The 19,072-nt window shown below is 41.6% G+C and overlaps 1 protein-coding gene across 1 annotated transcript in view; it reads right to left on the bottom strand.

The window, feature by feature from the left end:
* The window catches only part of mtus2b (microtubule associated tumor suppressor candidate 2b), a 163,337-nt gene that overhangs the window by 46,309 nt on the left and 97,956 nt on the right, over positions 1–19,072 (bottom strand). The window contains exon 8 of the mRNA XM_034168835.1: positions 13,617–13,813. Within this exon, the coding sequence (XP_034024726.1) occupies positions 13,617–13,813 (197 nt within the window). The remainder of the gene's footprint in view (positions 1–13,616; positions 13,814–19,072) is intronic.

Raw genomic sequence — 19,072 nt, 5'->3', positions numbered from 1 at the left:
AATATTGTTATGCTTGCATCAAAATTTTAATGATTCTTATGAAATATCCAATCATTTGCTACATTGACAAAGGACAAAAAATAAGGAAAATATAAGGCACACCTATCATGACATGGCGACCCCCCCATCAAAAAAAAAAAAAAAAAAAACCCCACACACAGTTGTTTCTTTTTATGCTTTGAAATGAGAATTTTTTTCCTACTTACCATGCAAGCCTGCAAAAACAAAACAGATGATACAAGAATGAAGAAACATTGCAATCTGAAAAGACATGTCTGCCAGGCTGCAACAGTCCTCAACGCCAAATGTTTGCAGTGGCAAACAGTCACTTAAACGTCAATTAACAAAATTTAGTTTCTACTGAAATCTAAGCAGGATAATGTCAGTTTATTTTAGAAACATCTTGTAAAATTACAACTCAGTTTAATGAAGAGAACATATTTATCTGGGGGGAATTCCTTGGACATACTTCATTCAAACATACTGGTGTCATAGCCTGGAATGGTATCCCTATTTGATTGCAGTCGATAAGCAACAAGGTAAGTTTTAAAATACAGTTAAAGTTATTTTTATTCAATCAGTTAAGGAATGAGGAACTCAACCACTTCATTTGTTATTAATATGAATTTTAGTTGAAATGTTTAGCCTATCTTCTAGTCCATAGTTTTTTAGTCTTAATGTTGGTGCTAGATTTGTTGTTGTGTGTACATATCTACAGGTATACAGTTGCTATTTACATTAATTATTAAGATTTTATTGTCTTCTTTATAAGTTGCACATGTTTAATTGGTATCCAGGTGCTGTTCAATCAAGCCCCTCTATTTTGTCAAGTGATAATTTCAAAAGGACCACAATGGAAATAAGTGTTTATGCTTTACTGCATTATCCGTATACCATTGATATATTAACCTCTGCCTGTTTATGTTGATGTTGCAATGCAGAATCAACTCAATGAATCATTCATAAACAATATTTTATTGACCTTTTAACGGCATCTGCAGGAGGGCGTGCAGGTTTTGGAAAGTGCATAAGTTACCACTGACCGCATGTGATGCGTGTACAAGCTGACATCCACGAGATGTCTTGTAAATCACCCCAAAGGTGTTATCAGGTTACAAAAAGTGTTTTCAGTTTTAGAAGTGCTTATTTCTTGCTAGCTTTTACATAATATATGAGAGCATGTCAGATTCACACAGAAATGCAGCGGTTCTCGGAGCAGATTCTGCCATGTTGGATTAGCAGCCAGAGAGAGACCAGCCAGTGACGTCATGGTGCCTCTCTACTCTGATTGACTGTCACCATGTCCAGAATCCCTTGTGCAAGTCATTATGGTCACCAACACCCCCCCCCCCCCCCAAAAAAAGGGATTTGTATGATTCACAAGAGCCTCATTTTCAGGTTGGAAAAGATGTATTACTGGATTTATTCAGAAGAATCACACCTCCGAGACTAACTGGGCAACCTCTGGCAGTTTTTAAAGGTGTAGCCATAAAACCAGAGACTTCTTGCAATGGAAAGCAGGAGAAAAAAGTCCAAAGAATTAAGCCAACGTTTCTATTGGAAAAGCTCCTCAATTCAGTTCCCTCCTTTGGAACCATCTCTAATATAAGTCTTGAAAAATGGATTAGATAACAAGATAAAAAATACACATAAAACAAGCTTAGGACCGTACAGATGTCACATCATCAAGGAAGTAGAGCCAAATTAAAACTCAAGAATATCAGAACATTTCTTCTAAATGTCCAACAGGGCCTCAGGATCACAATTCAAGAACTGATGGAGTTAGAGACATCAGCTAGAAATGTAAAAACATTCACCTTTCAGAGAGAGTGCTACATCACAAGATCTGAAAGTACGTGGATCCCAGATTAAGCCAATAATACTCTATAATCAACATAAAAAATATGTTCAAAAGTTCACACCTGGTCACCAGGACAACTGCACAGCTTTTTTTTTTTAAACATCAACTCTGATTAAACATCAATTTTGGTTAATAACTTCCTCTTAGGTGGGCAGCCTCAATAAATGAGCAGGTTATGTTAGGATATGTGTTACATGAGTTTTGTTTGGTGGCGTTGCAGAACACTAACAACACTATGTCACCTGGGCCCACTATAGGTTCATTTCTAAGTAAGGAATATTACTGTTATTGTTATCACACCAGATGTGGAAACATATCATACAAAAAAAAGACAAATAATAATAGATCTGTGATGCTGACATGACTCTGAAGAGCTCAAATTTGTGTTACAAAAGTAGTTCTCTGCAATCAATAATGTGAACACAAGCATCAAGACCGAGACAATCAGGATTTTTTCCAAAAACATTCCAAACAAAACCAAGCAGCAACATCTTCTGTTGCATTTCTACAAACTCTCTCAAAGATGGACGGTGCGACGGACAGCTTTGACTCAGCACATTTCATGCACAGCTTAACTCTCACTGTTACTTCAAGTAAGCTGCCTGAAACAACCCCTCCCTTTACATTCACATGCACATACAAAGACACACATACACACACACACGCGCCTAACACAATCCTCAGTGGTGCATCAGGTCTGCTGCCTTTTTACCGTTTCGTCCAGCCAGTGCAGCACCAGGAAACGCAGCCTACAGCAGCAATGGCCCATGGTACACTAGCAGACAGCATCATCCCTGAGCCGACTGGGGGAGGCAGCAGCGACAGAAGCAACTACCGGTGTGTGTGTGTGGGGTGGGGGGGGGAGTATAGGACCTGGCAAAAGAAGGAGAAGGGAGGAGAGAAGGGAAGACTGAAACCTCACCTTGTTTCCTTGTGCGTCTGGAGTGATCACTGCTAGAACAAAGACTGCCAGCCCTGCTTACCCTGCCCTCCCCAAAGCCCCTGACAACACGCCCCATATCACAATCATATTCATGAACACACACACACACGCACACTCAATTCCATCTCGGGGGGGGGGCACAGCAGGAGAAGATGGAGAAGAGAAAAGATCAATAAGTGACCAATTATGTGCTCTGGAAAAGAAAAAAAAAAGAACAAGAAATATTAAGACTTATTTAGTGGACTGAAGCACGAATGTCCAAAGAAATGTTGAAACAAATATATTTTCAATGATACATAAAGCAGTTATATTGTGGTGATACTCATTTAAAGGGGTGATATGGTACGTATTTGCAGCTCACTAAAATATGTCATCAGGGGCCAATGAGGTGATTCTAGGAAATGTTTTGATTCTTTGGTCAACATTGTAAGAACATTTTCTTCAGCATATTTGTCATATTCTCATGAAATCATGCATAAACACACACACACACACACACACACACACACACACACACACACACACACACACACACACACACACACACACACACCCCTTTAATTGCTTACTCCAATTAAGGGTCATGGGGGGAGGGGGTTGTTTGCTGGAGCCTATCCCAGCAATCATAGGGCGTGAGGCGAGGTACACCCTGGACAGGATGCCAGTCTGTCGCAGGACTACATATAGACAAACAAACACATTCACACCCAAGTTTCCAATCCACCTAACCTGCATGTCTTTGGATGTGAGAGGAAGCCAGAGCACCGAGAGTGAATCCACAGAAATACATGGAGGACATGCATCTCCACACAAAAAGACCACAGGTGGAAATCGATCCCAGGACCCTCTTGCTGTGAGTCAACAGTGCTAACCACTAAGCCACAGTGCTGCCGCAGGAACATCCATTTTAAAGTAATAAAAATAAATGAATATGTAAAATACTTCGTATCCTTGAAGGGTTTGTCTGTCACAAGAAGAGATGAACAGACTTCAGTTAAAGGTGGTGGACAAACACACCTTTGACCACAGAAGAATTCACTGGTATTAATTACAGGAGGCAGATGTGAGCAAAGGGTCATTTTTAATGTTTTTATATTTCCCCTTTAATTTGCTGCAGCCCTGCTGCTGTCAACACAGCTGATCCTGGCAGATCTCAGAAGTGAAATGGAGTAGATCCTGATTAGACGTGGAAGCTGCGTGAGAACATCAGGTCCATGTTTCTCCAATAAAATATATAGTTGTGCCAGTAAATGCATCCAGCAGAAAACTTGTGCCAAATCCCAAATGGGGATCTACTGTATGTCAGATCTGTGCCTGCACCCCCAAGCAACTGAGGGCAGACGAAACTAAAAAAAAATAAAAAAAATAACAAAGCAAAACAAATAAAAAATACATACACAATCTCATCTGTCAAAATAGCGCCCCCTGTGTGCACATTAACTTCAGGGTTGACAACTGGATCTTGGAAGAGGTCATCTCATTTGAATAAAGGATTGTTCATGCGGGCACTACACAACAAAAAATAACTGTGTGCTCAGTCACGAGACAAAAGGACGCTGTTAACTGACAGTCTGACAACAAATAAGCGAAGTGTGCATCTCAGGCCTCGCTGTGCATTATGGGTAGGCTAAATTTTTCAGCTACCAACCCACAAGCTATGGCGGCGGAAAGCAGGAGCACCGCGCCGGCTGCGTCCCGACGCGCGGACCCGTCTGCACGTCTTTCATTAAAAAAATCTCCTTTAACAGTGCAATATCCGGATAAAATGCTGAAACCGACTTCTTCTGAAACTTCTCTGTTCTTTCACGATGTCCTGGATCAATAGAGCCTGAAATGTGGAGGTTTTCAGCTTGAAACAGGCTGACGACGGCGCCTGGGAGTGCTGCACGACGTGGGAAGTCCTTAAAGCGACAGTATCACCTCAAAATCTCTCATCAGCCGTTAAAATCTTCACCGAAAACCAGCTTAATTTTTTGAACCATGTCCACTTTGATGTGTCTCACAGGTTTAGAAAAAATTTTGATCAAACAAAGCACCAGTCTCTTAGCAACTTCTCAGACAAAGGAATTCCGACGAGGGGCTGGACAACTCCTCCCACAAGGAGTGCTCACAGGCGAATGACGTCACCGACAGGCGTGGAAAAACTCACGCATGCGCACGAGGGTTTAAGCATGTCTGACGTAAAAACATATGAATGAAATCCATATAGTTTTTGAAAAAATAAAAAGGCCCTATACTTTATTGACAGACCTCGTACGTTTGCTTGAGACAAGAGAATGTCTAAAAATAAATCATGCAACAACAATGTACTGAGGATTACATTTGGTCTCTCACTAGTACAAAGTGACAGAAGCAACAGTACTTTGAATAAAGCAATTAAAGCTACAGCGTGTCGGATTTAGGGGTGTTTATTAGCAGAAATGGAAAATAACATTCATCACCATCTGTTCATTATTACACCAACAACAGACCAATATGTTTCCCTAAGTTTTTAATGAGCCTTTCTTACCTACAGGGGAGTGGGAACACAAATGGAAGCCACCATGCTGCACTGCCATGTTGATACAGTAGCCTAAAGTTGACATACATTCTCCGGTTTCCACATTGTGCAGTGCAGCAAGAAGACTGAAGAAAACAGAAGAAGAATGAAGTGTTTTCTCCCCTGTACACTGTCTTCAGTTTAACAACTTTGAGAACCCTCACTTTTTTTTTTAAACGGGCGACACATTTTGTTCATCACAACAGAAGGTCAAAGAGCATGAATGTCCATCTCCAAAGAAGCAAAAACATGAAGGGAAACAAAACTGGCTCCCCTCAGTGACACTAAATCAAATCAAATCAATTTTATTTATATAGCACCAAATCACAACAAACAGTCGCCCCAAGGCGCTTTATATTGTAAGGCAAAAGCCATACAGTAATTACAGAAAAACCCCAACGGTCAAAACGACCCCCTATGAGCAAGCACTTGGCGACAGTGGGAAGGAAAACTCCCTTTTAACAGGAAGAAACCTCCAGCAGAACCAGGCTCAGGGAGGGGCAGTCTTCTGCTGGGACTGGTTGCGGCTGAGGGGAGAGAATCAGGAAAAAGACATGCTGTGGAAGAGAGCAGAGATCAATCACTAATGATTAAAAGCAGAGTGGTGCATACAGAGCAAAAAGAGGTGAATAAAAAGAAACACTGGGTGCATCATGGGAAACCCCCGACCAGTCTAAGTCTATTGGATGGTTCAGGGTCACCTGATCCAACCCTAACTATAAGCTTTTTCAAAAAGGAAAGTTTTAAGCTTAATCTTAAAAGTAGAGAGGGTGTCTGTCTCCCTAATCCGAATTGGGAGCTGGTTCCAGAGGAGAGGAGCCTGAAAGCTGAAGGCTCTGCCTCCCATTCTACTCTTACAAACCCTAGGAACTACAAGTAAGCCTGCAGTCTGAGAGCGAAGCGCTCTATTGGGGTGATATGGTACTATGAGGTCTCTAAGATAAGATGGGACCTGATTATTCAAAACCTTATAAGTAAGAAGAAGAATTTTAAATTCAATTCTGGAATTAACAGGGAGCCAATGAAGAGAAGCCAATATGGGTGAAATATGCTCTCTCCTAGTCCCTGTCAGTACTCTAGCTGCAGCATTTTGAATTAACTGAAGGCTTTTCAGGGAACTTTTAGGACAACCTGATAATAATGAATTACAATAGTCCAGCCTAGAGGAAATAAATGCATGAATTAGCTTTTCAGCATCACTCTGAGACAAGATCTTTCTAATTTTAGAGATATTGTGTAAATGCAAAAAAAACAGTCCTACATATTTGCTTAATACGCGCATTGAAGGACATATCCTGATCAAAAATGACTCCAAGATTTCTCACAGTATTACTGGAGGTCAGGGTAATGCCATCCAGAGTAAGGATCTGTTTAGACACCATGTTTGTAAGATTTGTGGGGCCAAGTACAATAACTTCAGTTTTATCTGAATTTAAAAGCAGGAAATTAGAGGTCATCCATGTCTTTATGTCTGAAAGACATTCCTGCAGTTTAACTAATTGGTGTGTGCCCTCTGGCTTCATGGATAGATAAAGCTGGGTATCATCTGCGTAACAATGAAAATTTAAGCAATGCTTTCTAATAATACTGCCTAAGGGAAGCATGTATAAAGTGAATAAAATCGGTCGTAGCACAGAACCTTGTGGAACTCCATAATTACCCTTAGTCCGTGAAGAAGACTCCCCATTTACATGAACAAATTGTAATCTATTAGATAAATATGATTCAAATCATACACACTGTAGAGGTGTGGGAAACATGAACATGAATTAGACCACGTGTATATGTGGTCTAATTCACAAAAACAGCCACATTTATCACACTGCTCCTTCACATTTTTATGCACACTCTCACATGAGCACAAGACTGCTTAATTTCTCAGGAAAACTGGAACATCCTTTGGAAACACAATATGAACCTACAATCATAATCACTTATTTCTAACATGTTCAAAAGCCATCAACAGGCAGGCATCAAAACAAAAGATGACCTCTGTGATCAAAGTCAACTAAAGAAATGCAACAGGTGTCATCTGTACTCCCGGAGGATTCAAGCTTTGATTTTTATAAATCACTGCACTTTTCTGTTCGCTGTTTGTTTCACTTTATTTCACATTTCCTTCTTGTCTCAGCCATTGAGTGCGTGATAGCTGGTATTTTTCTTTTGATTTCTTTTTGTTTGTTTGTTTAGCAAAATAACAAAACATTTTCAGGTGATGGACAAGAAATTATGATTCACCAACCCCAATGACAGAAATAACCATTTAAATTTTGGTGTTATTTGGGATCTGTTCATATATTCCATATTTATTCCTGCTACATGTTCAACTTCAATTTCACATTTCACACTGCTGCTCAAAAGTTTATCTTGTGATTTTGATTAAATCTTACAGTGGGACATATTCCCTGATACCAACAAATGAAACTTTGTGTTGACCTTTTTCTTGAAGTCAGCTTCCCTATATTCATTTCTAAGCAATTTTGGCACGGGGAAAAAAAAAATCATGGAGTTTGACTGTAGAAAGCAAGTAATTTTTTCAATTTCAATCAACAGACAAAAATGCCAAAGAGTTGTGTGGCTGGATGCCAGGACGTTATAAGTAGAACATAATCTTTATCGTTTTCACAAGCAGAGGGTACTGGAGAGGAGAATTCGACTGCTTTGCGGATCTGGAGAAGGCGTTTGACCGTGTCCCTCGAGGTGCCCTGTGGGGGGTGCTCCGGGAGTACGGGGTCCTTTGCTAAGGGCTATCTGGTCCCTGTACGACCGCAGCAGGAGCTTGGTTCACATTGCCGGTAGTAAGTCAAACCTGTTTCCAGTGCACGTTGGCCTCTGCCAGGGCTGCCCTTTGTCACCGGTTCTGTTCATTACCTTTATGGACAGAATTTGTAGGTGCAGCCAGGGCGTAGAGGGGGTCCGGTTTGAGAACCACAGAATCTCATTTCTGCTTTTGCGGATGATGTGGTCCTGTTGGCTTCGTCAAACCAGTACCTTCAGCGTGCACTGGGGCGGTCAGCACCTCCAAATCCGAGGCCATGGTTTTCGACCGGAAAAAGGTACCTTGCCCTCTTCAGGTCGATGGGGTGTCCTTGCCTCAGGTGGAGGAGTTTAAATATTTCGGGGTCTTGTACATGTGTGAGTAAAAACAGTTTATAATAAAGAACAAGAATAATTATTTCAAATGGCATTGCTTTATCAAAGTGCCGAGTTGCCATAAAACAACATTGAAACATATAAATATTATAAAATATATGGTGAAAAAAGAGGTATTTTTGTTGCTGCAAATGAGCAATTAGCATAAACAGTTAACCATAAAACCTAAATCAAAAATGGTAGCCTGACTCATATGTGCAACATTCTCTGTATAACTTGTAAACTATGTGGTCATTTCACAATGACACATGTGACTCGTCTCTTTCTCTAAAATTGCATTGTAGCATTATTAATTATTATTACTATTATTATTGTTGCTATTATTATTAATATATAAATAAAAATAAATTAAAAATTATAATTTGTAATATATTTGACTCTTTTACAACAACAAACGCTGAGCCATTAATTATTATACAGAAAACAAATGCACAAACATGCTGAAATGCCAGCAGCTTAATGCTAACTTTAACACTGAAAACGCCATAGACATGCTAACACGTTAGCATCAGCGTTAGCATAAAATACATCTATCAACTGTTTCAGAAGACCATAACAGGTCAGTTTAACATAAAAAAAAAGGTAAATATTCCTCACAGACATATGCTCTTTAAGGTTTTAGTGTGGAAAAATTAAGATAAAGCGAAATAAAACAAATGAAACAAACGAAGCAGCAGCTCGAAGCACTACTTCATTGGTTCAAGATTCAAAGCAAAGCTCCGCTGATTATATGGAAGAAACGAAACATTTGCGGTAAAACAAAGTTATTTAGCAACTAATCAATGACTAAATTAGTTGACAACTATTTTAATAATCGATTTTAATTGATTAACTCGATTAGTTGTTTCAGCTCTAATGTATATTACACGATACAGGATGCACGATTAAGGCGCGATCCAAAAAATTCTTGCATGACTGAAAAATCGTCTGAAAAAGGGCCAAAACTCACAGTGTAAGCCCAGCTTAAGTACTGAACGTCTGGGCACCAGTAGATCATGACAGTGTTCTATTTATTTTGACACTGGTTATATCAGACGGTTATCTAATTACAACTTGGCTTTTTTTTTAATGCCTTTTTTTTTTACAAATAAAAAAATGGCATATTTTACAAAAGCACATTTATCTGTAAACACCAACACATGACACACCTCACATTAGTGTGTTGGTTTACATAGAATGAATGAGTCAACCAATCAGTGTTAGTGGAGGCACATTTTACCCATAATCCTTTGCCATCTGTCTGTGTTTGTTACAAAACTTCAGAATTAGTGCATTATTCAACATTAAAAAATGTTATATTTTAACTTTGTACAAATAACAGAATTGACATTAATGAAGTTATTTTATCAGTATTAATGTTATTTATAAACCAAACCATAAGTCAGCACTGCTTTATTTTCCAAGACCTCCACCTCACGGCAGCATTGTTATTGAGTAGAGAGTTGAGCTTCACTGCTGGAAGCTATGTAGTAAACAGGGGCTTCCAGCAGAGAGCAGGGTGCTCAAAGACAGAAGTGCTGACTCATTGTTTGGGTCTGTAGTCCCTTTTGATGCTACCAGAAGCGATCATGGTATTAAAACTCAAAATTAGCTTGTTAGTAGTTGCAAGTGTACTGGAGACAATACTGGAAGTTATCAGTTATCTGTAGCTTCCGATAAATTTTTGGATGGTTTATCAGTTTAGCTTTATAAAAGATAACTTTTCAGTTAGCTGATTATCTGTTATCGAAGCTAATTTTTTTGGTTAGCTGTGCCCACCACTGCAGGTAAGTGCTAGGCAAAAACGTGGTCAAGAGACAGGCTGGGTTCAAAAACACTGTGAGACACTATATCATACGCGGAGGCAAAAACTAGGTCTGGTAAACAAAGCAAGGTCGAAACACACTGAGGCAAAAACAAAACAGAAGTAAAGGCTGGAATGTGAGTACAAAGATCGTGACGAACTGGCAGGGGAATGGAGAAAGTGACGGCCTTAAATACACAGGTGGGGTAATTAGGTTAATAAGGTGCACAAGTGGAACAAAGTTCTAGAAGGGAGGTGTGGTTGGGTGAATCCAAGAGGAAGGAAGAGATGCAAGAGAGTGAGGGAGTGATTAAGGCAGACTGTGACAAAGATGAAACGGACAAGTGCAAGAGAGTAAGTGATCATACGGAGGAAACAGAGACAAAGAAGAAACAAGCACATGCAAGAGTATATGTGAACATACAGGGAAAACAGAGACAAAGAGGAAACAAGCAGGTGCAAGAGTGTACGTGAAGGAAATACAAACAGTGACCAAAATCAAAGACTATAAAGGAACAACCTGAGCACATGGCTACAGTCTAAAAAATAAAAATCAAAACAAAGTAATCAATAGACAAACACCTTACTGTAGAACAGAGAACAATGCACAAGATAACCATATTAAGTGCAGAACAAAAGAGGACCAAAACAACTAAAAAGCACCTTACAAGAAGCAGTTGAGAAAAGCAGAAACAAAAGCATAACTCAATGCTAAAAAACAATAATGGGACAGGAACCATGACTGAATAAACTACATGACTCAATATGAAAAGCAGAAAACAAAACCACAGACTACCAAATACAGAACAGAAAATAAATGATGAACTCAGAGCAAAACTAATGACTAGAAAACTGAGCTGGAAAGGGAAAATAAGAGAATCAACCCCACCCCGGGGTCAAAAAGAAGTTTGATACAACAGATTAAGGACCCCATCTTCCACTTTCCACAATGCGTCACACAGTGCAAAATGGGTGGTATTTGTCATTTCCATCTGACAGTTGTGGTAATCACACAGATGCCCTTTATATTAGAAATCCACTCATGCACATTTAAGTACCTATTGGTGTTGCTCTAAAAATAAGATGCATTGATAACTTGTGCAAGTACTAAGTGACTGCATGATAGCCCTGTAGAAAGCTAGTGTATAGTTGAGAGAAGTATATTTGTAGTTTCTATTGAAATGGCACAATACTCAGACATACCTTATGAAGAGCGATTAAGACGTTTTGGAGCCAGACCCAGAAAAAGTAGGGCATTGGTTTGCTACCTTTTGCATTCTGACAAACCAACATTTCTCCAGTTTTGGTTAAGTGTTGGATGGTGCAGTTTTGCTTCACTGGGTGCAATGCCAGAAATATTTACTCAGAATACAGAAGCTGAGAACCTACTTTTTCTGGATCAGGCTCAAAACGTCTGAATCAGCTCTGGTACTTAAGAGGGTTCATGATGCTCACACACTCTGCTTGTACACACAATGGGCCTCATGTATCAATGTTGCGCACTTGTGGCGTAAATTTACGGCGTAAACTTGAAATACACCAAAGTTGACGTGACATGTATCAAGCAGTGCGCACCTGCCCATTTCTGGCATACGCCTGACGTGATCTTGATAAATGCGGCGGGTGGAAACAATCGTAATTATAATAAACACGCCCATAAATATTCAGACTCCGCTTCAGACACACCCTCATTTTACGACACTGAAGCCGGGAAGACGGCAATGAGAAAGAACTTCACCAATCACGACGCGTGCCAATAGAGCGTCAAAAGCGGCCGTCGTATCAATTGTTTTGTAGTATATAATCAATAAAGTGTTACAGTGGTCCCTCATTAATCACTGGAGTTACGTTCTAAAAAATAGCCCGAAATACGCGAAACCGCGACGTAGTCAGCGTTATTTTTTACAATTATTATAGACGTTTCAAAGCTGTAAAACCCCTCACCCCTCATGAACATTTTCTCACTTTTCTCTCGTGTGTAAACACTCTCAAAGTTCAAACCTTAGTAGGAAAATAATACCAAACTGTTTCAGGCCCAAACATTTGTTTGAGAAATAAAAATAGAACATTTTCCTATAAATAATTATGATGGCATTTAGAACTAACAAATTAATTTTAACGATCAACGAACGAGGTCGGACACATAAGAAATTATTAATAGTGACTGACCAGTATTTCACAGTTCCTCTGATCGCGCCTCTACGTCCTGGCGCTGCGCCTTTTCCCACTCACATCTCGCTGCAGCAGGTGTTTGTTTCCGTGTGACAAACACAGTTATGAGTAGTTGTTGGCGCTCTTTTTTCTTCTGGGCGACAAGATTAACAGATAAACAGATACGCAGAACACAGAACACTGTAAAAAAAAAAAAAGGCATGCAAAATTGGACTAAATACTCCGGGAGACTCCGAGGCCACGACAGGTGAACAGCGTTATAGCGAGGGACCACTGTACTCTCTTTTCACATGTCAATAATTCTTGACATGTGGATATTTGCTCGCTCAATTAATAAGACGCCTAATCTGTCAGATTTCTTTATTTTTTAAATGTATTTCTGTATTTATTTTATTGTGACAACCGAATGGAGACGACAAAACCTGGTTGCAGCACGGGCGAATTAAGGGAATGACGAAACTACAGTTGTTATTATCAATTTCATTGTCTAAAACGATCACACCACATAAAGTTAAGCTCAGCGTTGCTCTGGCTCCAGGCTCGAAGTCTGGCGAAAAGGGCGAGCAGCGCTGTAGCCACGGATCATGCAAAAGCGGGATTTGTATTGATTATTATGTAGTATAATCAGGAAAGTGTTATTTATGTAACATATGCATTGATTTCTTTAATGGCACTGTTTATCATGTTGATCATCTTCATTTTTATGTGGAGTCCAACGCTGGTTCATTTTGGTGTATAATTTACACCACCTCTCGACCTGATGTATATTTTCAGTGCAGTGTACACCAATGACCACATTGATAAATGCCAAGTAGCGCAGCCGTTTTGGCGTACACCCCATATACGTTCAAATATCGCTGTACGCAACGTTGATACATGAGGCCCAATGAAACTGCATTGAAAACAATAATTACACCACAAAAAAAACAGTTCAAAAACCTATGGTTAGCTTGTCCTATTTCTAAGTGCAGGGGAACACTCTCCTTCAGAGCAACAGATACTTTTTGCATTACTACTTGTACAAAGGCCGTGTCAAGGTGCTGTTGGAAAACAAGGTAACTCTGCTACACTCTTGAGGTTAAAGAACACACTGTACTGTATAGTAGTGTCACCGTTGATTGTATTTATGCCAGCATAGCAAGTGGCATAAATAGCAGCAGCTTACCGTGTGGCAGAAGTGCTGGGTGGTGATGGTGAACACGTCCATGCACAATGAGGCCTTCTTTAACTGGGCCTGTAAGCTCTGTAGCTGCAGGGCCTGCTTCTCACAGCGGTCTCGCAGCTGCTGGATGAGAGCTTGGTCTACTTCCAGGGCTCTTTCAGCCCTAACAGAACCCCGGTCTGCAGCAGTCCGACCAGTACCTTTAGATACAGATGATGAAGAAAATAATATGAGAAGACTCAAATGTTTTCAAAACAAAAATTTGAACCAATCAATTCACAAACTGAAATTTTGAATATAGCCTATGCAGCCACTTCTGATCAATATATATATAGTTTCAAAAATATATACTGAAAATGAAAGTTAAACTGAAAATTACAAACTGTAAATTTGAGTCATTACTACCTGTCTATCTTGGTACCATTTTGGACGTGGACTGAGTCACCTTAGCAGCTTGTACATTGCTGCAGATAGAAGTTATAATGTACATTAGTGCTGGTGCTTATGCCCACATTTTACAGCACAAAACAAATGACTCCCCTGTATGTGACCCCAATCCATTGCAGATTACTTCCCCAGCCAAAGGCACGTACCCCTTCACAGCTGCATGGACTGGGACCATGCACATGAAGTGTTGTCTAAGGACACAGACAGGTAGCATTGTCAGGAATTGAACTCATGTCTGGATGCTGGAAGGCCAACTACTATCCCACTGGGCAATGTGCTATGCTTTGGCCTGCCTCTAAAAATCATTAAAATAAGCACATATCCACAACTGCAGAAGATGTATTTTCTAGCAGTGTGAGAGGTGGGACATGCCTTGGACAGGTTAGTCTAGCCGAGGGTTGACACATACAATAATCTCCTCAGTATAAGTCACACTGGAGTATAAGGCACCCATGTAAAAAAAAAAAATTCTTCTTGAAGAGTACAAAACAGTAATATCAGAGTATAACTCCCATCTTTTTGATGTTTGTCTTTGTAATTTTTAACAGAGCATTTCTGTGGGGGCGAGTTTAACAACACAAAGGAATTCAGTGTGGCACATGTGCATACCATAGCCTGTGCTGTTGCTTGACAAAATAAGCAAGATGTACAACCCCAATTCCAATGAAGTTGGGACTTTGTGTAAAATGTAAACAAAAAAAGAATACAATGATTTGCAAATCCTCTTCAAACTATATTCAACTGAATACACCACAAAGACAATGTTAATGTTCAAACTGATAAACTTTATTGTTTTTGTGCAAATATTTGCTCATTTTTAAATGGATGCCTGCAACACGTTTCAAAAAGGCTGGGACAGTGGTATGTTTACCACTGCGTTACATCACCTTTCCTTCTAACAACACTCAATAAGTGTTTGGGAAATGAGCACACTCATGACTGGGTATAAAAGGAGCATCCCCAAAAGGCTCAGCCATTCACAAGCAAAGATGGGGGCGAGGATCACCACTTTGTGAACAACTGCATAAAAAAATACTCCAACACTTTAAGAACAATGTTTCTCAATGTTCAATTGCAAGTAATTTGGGGATTCCATCATCTACAGTCAATAATATAATCAGAAAATTCAGAGAATCTGGAGAACTTTCTACCCTTTGCGGCAAGGCCAAAAACCAACATTGAATGCCCGTGACCTTCAAGCCCTCAGGCGGCACTGCAATAAAAACCAACATCGTGTTAAGGATCTTACCGCATGGGCTCAGGAACACTTCAGAAAACCATTGTCAGTTAACACAGTTTGTCACTACATCTACAAGTCCCCAGTCATCATGAAGTGCTTCGAGCGGATCCTCCTGAAATACATCAAGGACGCTATCCCTGCAGGCCTGGACAGCCTGCAGTTCGCCTACAGGGAGAACCGTTCGACGGAGAACACTGTCTCGTTAGCACTTCACACAGCCCTGACTCACCTGCAGCATCCGAACACCTACGTCAGGATGCTGTTTGTGGACTTCAGTTTGGCTTTCAACACTGTTCTTCCGGACGTGTTGGCCCTGAAGCTCCACAACCTGGGTCTGTCACCATCGCTCTGCTACTGGATCAGTGACTTCCTCACCAACAGGCCCCAGGTGGTGAGGATAGGGAAGTTCACCTCTGCACCACTGATCCTCAACACCGGAACACCACAGGGTTGTGTGCTCAGCCCTGCCCTCGTCCCCCTCTTCATCCAGGACTGCTCTGCCATTCACCCTTCAAACATGGTCGTGAAGTTCGCGGATGACACCACCATGGTGGGTCTCATATCTAACAACGATGAGACCCACTACAGAGAAGAGGTCCAGAACATCACAAAATGGTGTTCCAGGAATAACCTCATCCTGAACACCAGTAAGACAAAGGAGGTCATCGTGGACTACAGGAGGTCCAGGAAGACTGAGCACGCTCCTCTCTGCATACACGGAGAGGCAGTGGAGCGTGTAGACAGCACTAAGTTCCTGGGCATCCACATCTCCTCTGACCTCACCTGGACTGTGAACACTTCACAACTGGTAAAGAAGGCCCAACAACGGCTCTTCTTCCTCAGGAAGCTGAAGCGGTCTGGACTCTCCTCTCAGGTGTTAGTGAACTTTTACAGAGCCACCATTAAGAGCATCTTGTGTCTCAGTGTGACGGTGTGGTATGGCAGTTGCACGTCACAAAACAAAAAGGACTTAGCCCGAGTGGTGAGAACAGCACAGGGGATTGTGAGCCGCCGTCTACCAGATCTGGACTCCATTTACATTGCCCGAGTCCAGAAGAGGGCCAGACGTATGGCTGCCGATCCCACCCACCCGGGCAAGGCACTGTTTGTACCACTTCCATCAGGGAAGCGGTACAGGAACATCAAAGCCACCACGAAAAGACTCAGGGACAGCTTCTTCCTTAGAGTTGTGAAAGCCATAGCCCCCTGCAGTGAACCACTGCATCCCACCCCCCTACAGAACTGTCAACATGAACCCTCCCCCCTTAAACACACACACCTACCCCTATCACACACAGACTCACACCTCCATGTCTACCATGAACACACACACACACACACACACACACACACACACACACACACACACACACACACACACACACACACACACACACACACATCCCTAACAATCAAACTCAATCAAGACTCGCACTAAACTGCACTTTATCTTTTTATCTTTTCATCTCCTCATTGTCACCTCCTCTCTCCCCTGTGCACTCATTCTCATGTAGATACATACACACACCACCTGTAAATATATATATATTTTTTTTATTTTAAGTGTGTTTCTTTACCTTTATTTATTTATTTATTTATTTTACCGTTATTATTTAAGTGCGTTATATATGTGTGTGCTGATTTATTATGTGCCTTGCCGGGAGTGTGCAAAATTTCGTTATGCCTGCATAATGACAATAAAGATCTTGATTGATTGATTGATTGATAAGTGCAAGTTAAAACTCTACAATGCAAAGTGAAAGCCATACATGAACAACATCCAGAAACGCCACCACCTTCTCTGGGCTCGAGCTCATTTGAAATGGACAGACACAAAGTGGAAAAGTGTGGTGTGGTCTGATGAGTCCACATTTCAAATTGTTTTTGGAAATCATGGACGTTGTGTCCTCCAGACAAAAGAGGAAAAGACCATCCAGATTGTTACCAGTGCAAAGTTCAAAAGCCAGCATTTTTGATGGTATGGGGGTGTGTTAGTGCCCATGGCATGGGCAACTTACACATCTGTGATGGCACCAACAATTCTGAAAGGTACATCCAGGTTTTGGAGCAACACATGCTGCCATCCAAGCAACGTCTTTTTCAGGGCCGTCCCTGCTTATTTCAGCAAGACAATGTCAAGCCACATTCTGCACGTGTTACAACAGCGTGGCTTCATAGTAAAAGAGTGCAGGTACTAGACTGGCCTGCCTGCAGTCCAGACCTGTCGCCCATTGAAAATGTGGCGCATTATGAAGCACAAAATATGACGACAGAGGCCCCGGACTGTTGAACAACTGAAGTTGTATATCAAGCAAGAATGGGAAAGAATTCCGCCAACAAAGCTTCAACAATTAGTGTCCTCAGTTCCCAAACGCTTATTGAGTGTTGTTCGAAGGAAAGGTGATGTTGGCAGTTTCCTCGCTTGCGAGGATAGTGGGAAGGCCTTTTTTTTAGTTTATTTTCTACAAGCCCTCTGGTGGCTGAAAAGTCTGATGCGGGATGCACAAGACCTGTTACACTTGGGGCAAATGAACACTTGAGTAGGCTGGGCTTGTGCTGCCCGCTCTTTCTGTCTTTGACGCTTCTGGCGTGAGGCCTCACTTCTTTCTGCCTCAAACTTCAGGCTGGCGGATTTGATGCTGGAACGCCAGCTGAGTCTATCTGTAGCTAGATGCTGCCATGACTGATGCTAAATGCCTGCAAGGGAGAGCTGTTTCTTCAGCTGGTCCTTATAGCGCTTTTTGGGGGCCCCTTGGTTTCGTCTCCCTTCCTTGAGCTCGCCAAAGAGAATTAATTTTGGCATGCATGTATCATCCATCTTGGCTACGTGGCCTGCCCAACGAAGCTGTTGTTTGAGTATAATAGACTCCATGCTGGGCAATTTGGCTCTGGTAAGGATGTCCTCATTTGAGACGTAGTCCTGCCAATTGATCCCGAAGATGTTTCGGAGATGACGCTGATGAAAGCGTTCCAGTAATCTGATCTGCTGGCGATACAGAACCCAGGTTTCAGCTCCATACAGGAGGGTAGGGACCACAACGGCTCTGTAGACCTGCACTTTTGTGGAAAGGCGCAGTGCATGATTCTGCCAGACTTTCTTTGAGAGTCGGCCAAAAGAACTGCTGGCCTTGGCAAGGCGACTGTCTAGGTCCTTGGCAACAGATGCGTCGTTTGAGATAACACTACCGAGATACGTGAAGTGCTCTACTGCATTCAGGCTGGTACCCTCGATGTTGATTTGGGGTGGGGTATATGCTGTATGGGGGACCGGTTGATATAGCACTTCTGTCTTTCTCAGGCTGATGGTGAGGCCGAAGGCTCTTGCTGCTTCAGCAAAACAGTTGACAAAGTGCTGCAAGGCTTGCTCCGTATGGGCGACGAGGGCGTAGTCATCTGCAAAGAGCAGCTCCATGATTAGCTGTTCTGTGATCTTAGTGTAGGACAGAAGGCGCCGCAAATTAAACAGACTTCCGTCGGTTCTGAAGCGGATATAGATGCAGTCTGTCAAGTCTTCTTTGGCCTCATGAAGCATCATGCTGAAGAAGATGGAGAACAGACTGGGCGCGAGGATGCAACCTTGTTTGACGCCATTTGAGATGGGGAAGCTGCCGGACAGAGTCCCGTTGTACTTCACTTGTCCCATCTGGAATTCATGCAGCTAGCGGATGATGGTGAGGAGCTTTGGAGGGCAGCCAAGGCGTGCAAAAATCTTCCACAAACCCTCACGACTGACCGTGTCAAAAGCCTTGGTTAGGTCTATGAAGGCTGCATA

The sequence above is a fragment of the Thalassophryne amazonica genome, chromosome 4, assembly GCF_902500255.1.
Source record: "Thalassophryne amazonica chromosome 4, fThaAma1.1, whole genome shotgun sequence".
Taxonomy (NCBI): Eukaryota; Metazoa; Chordata; class Actinopteri; order Batrachoidiformes; family Batrachoididae; genus Thalassophryne; species Thalassophryne amazonica.
The sequence above is the reverse complement of the archived record's forward strand: the minus strand, read 5'-3'. Positions and strand labels throughout refer to the sequence as shown.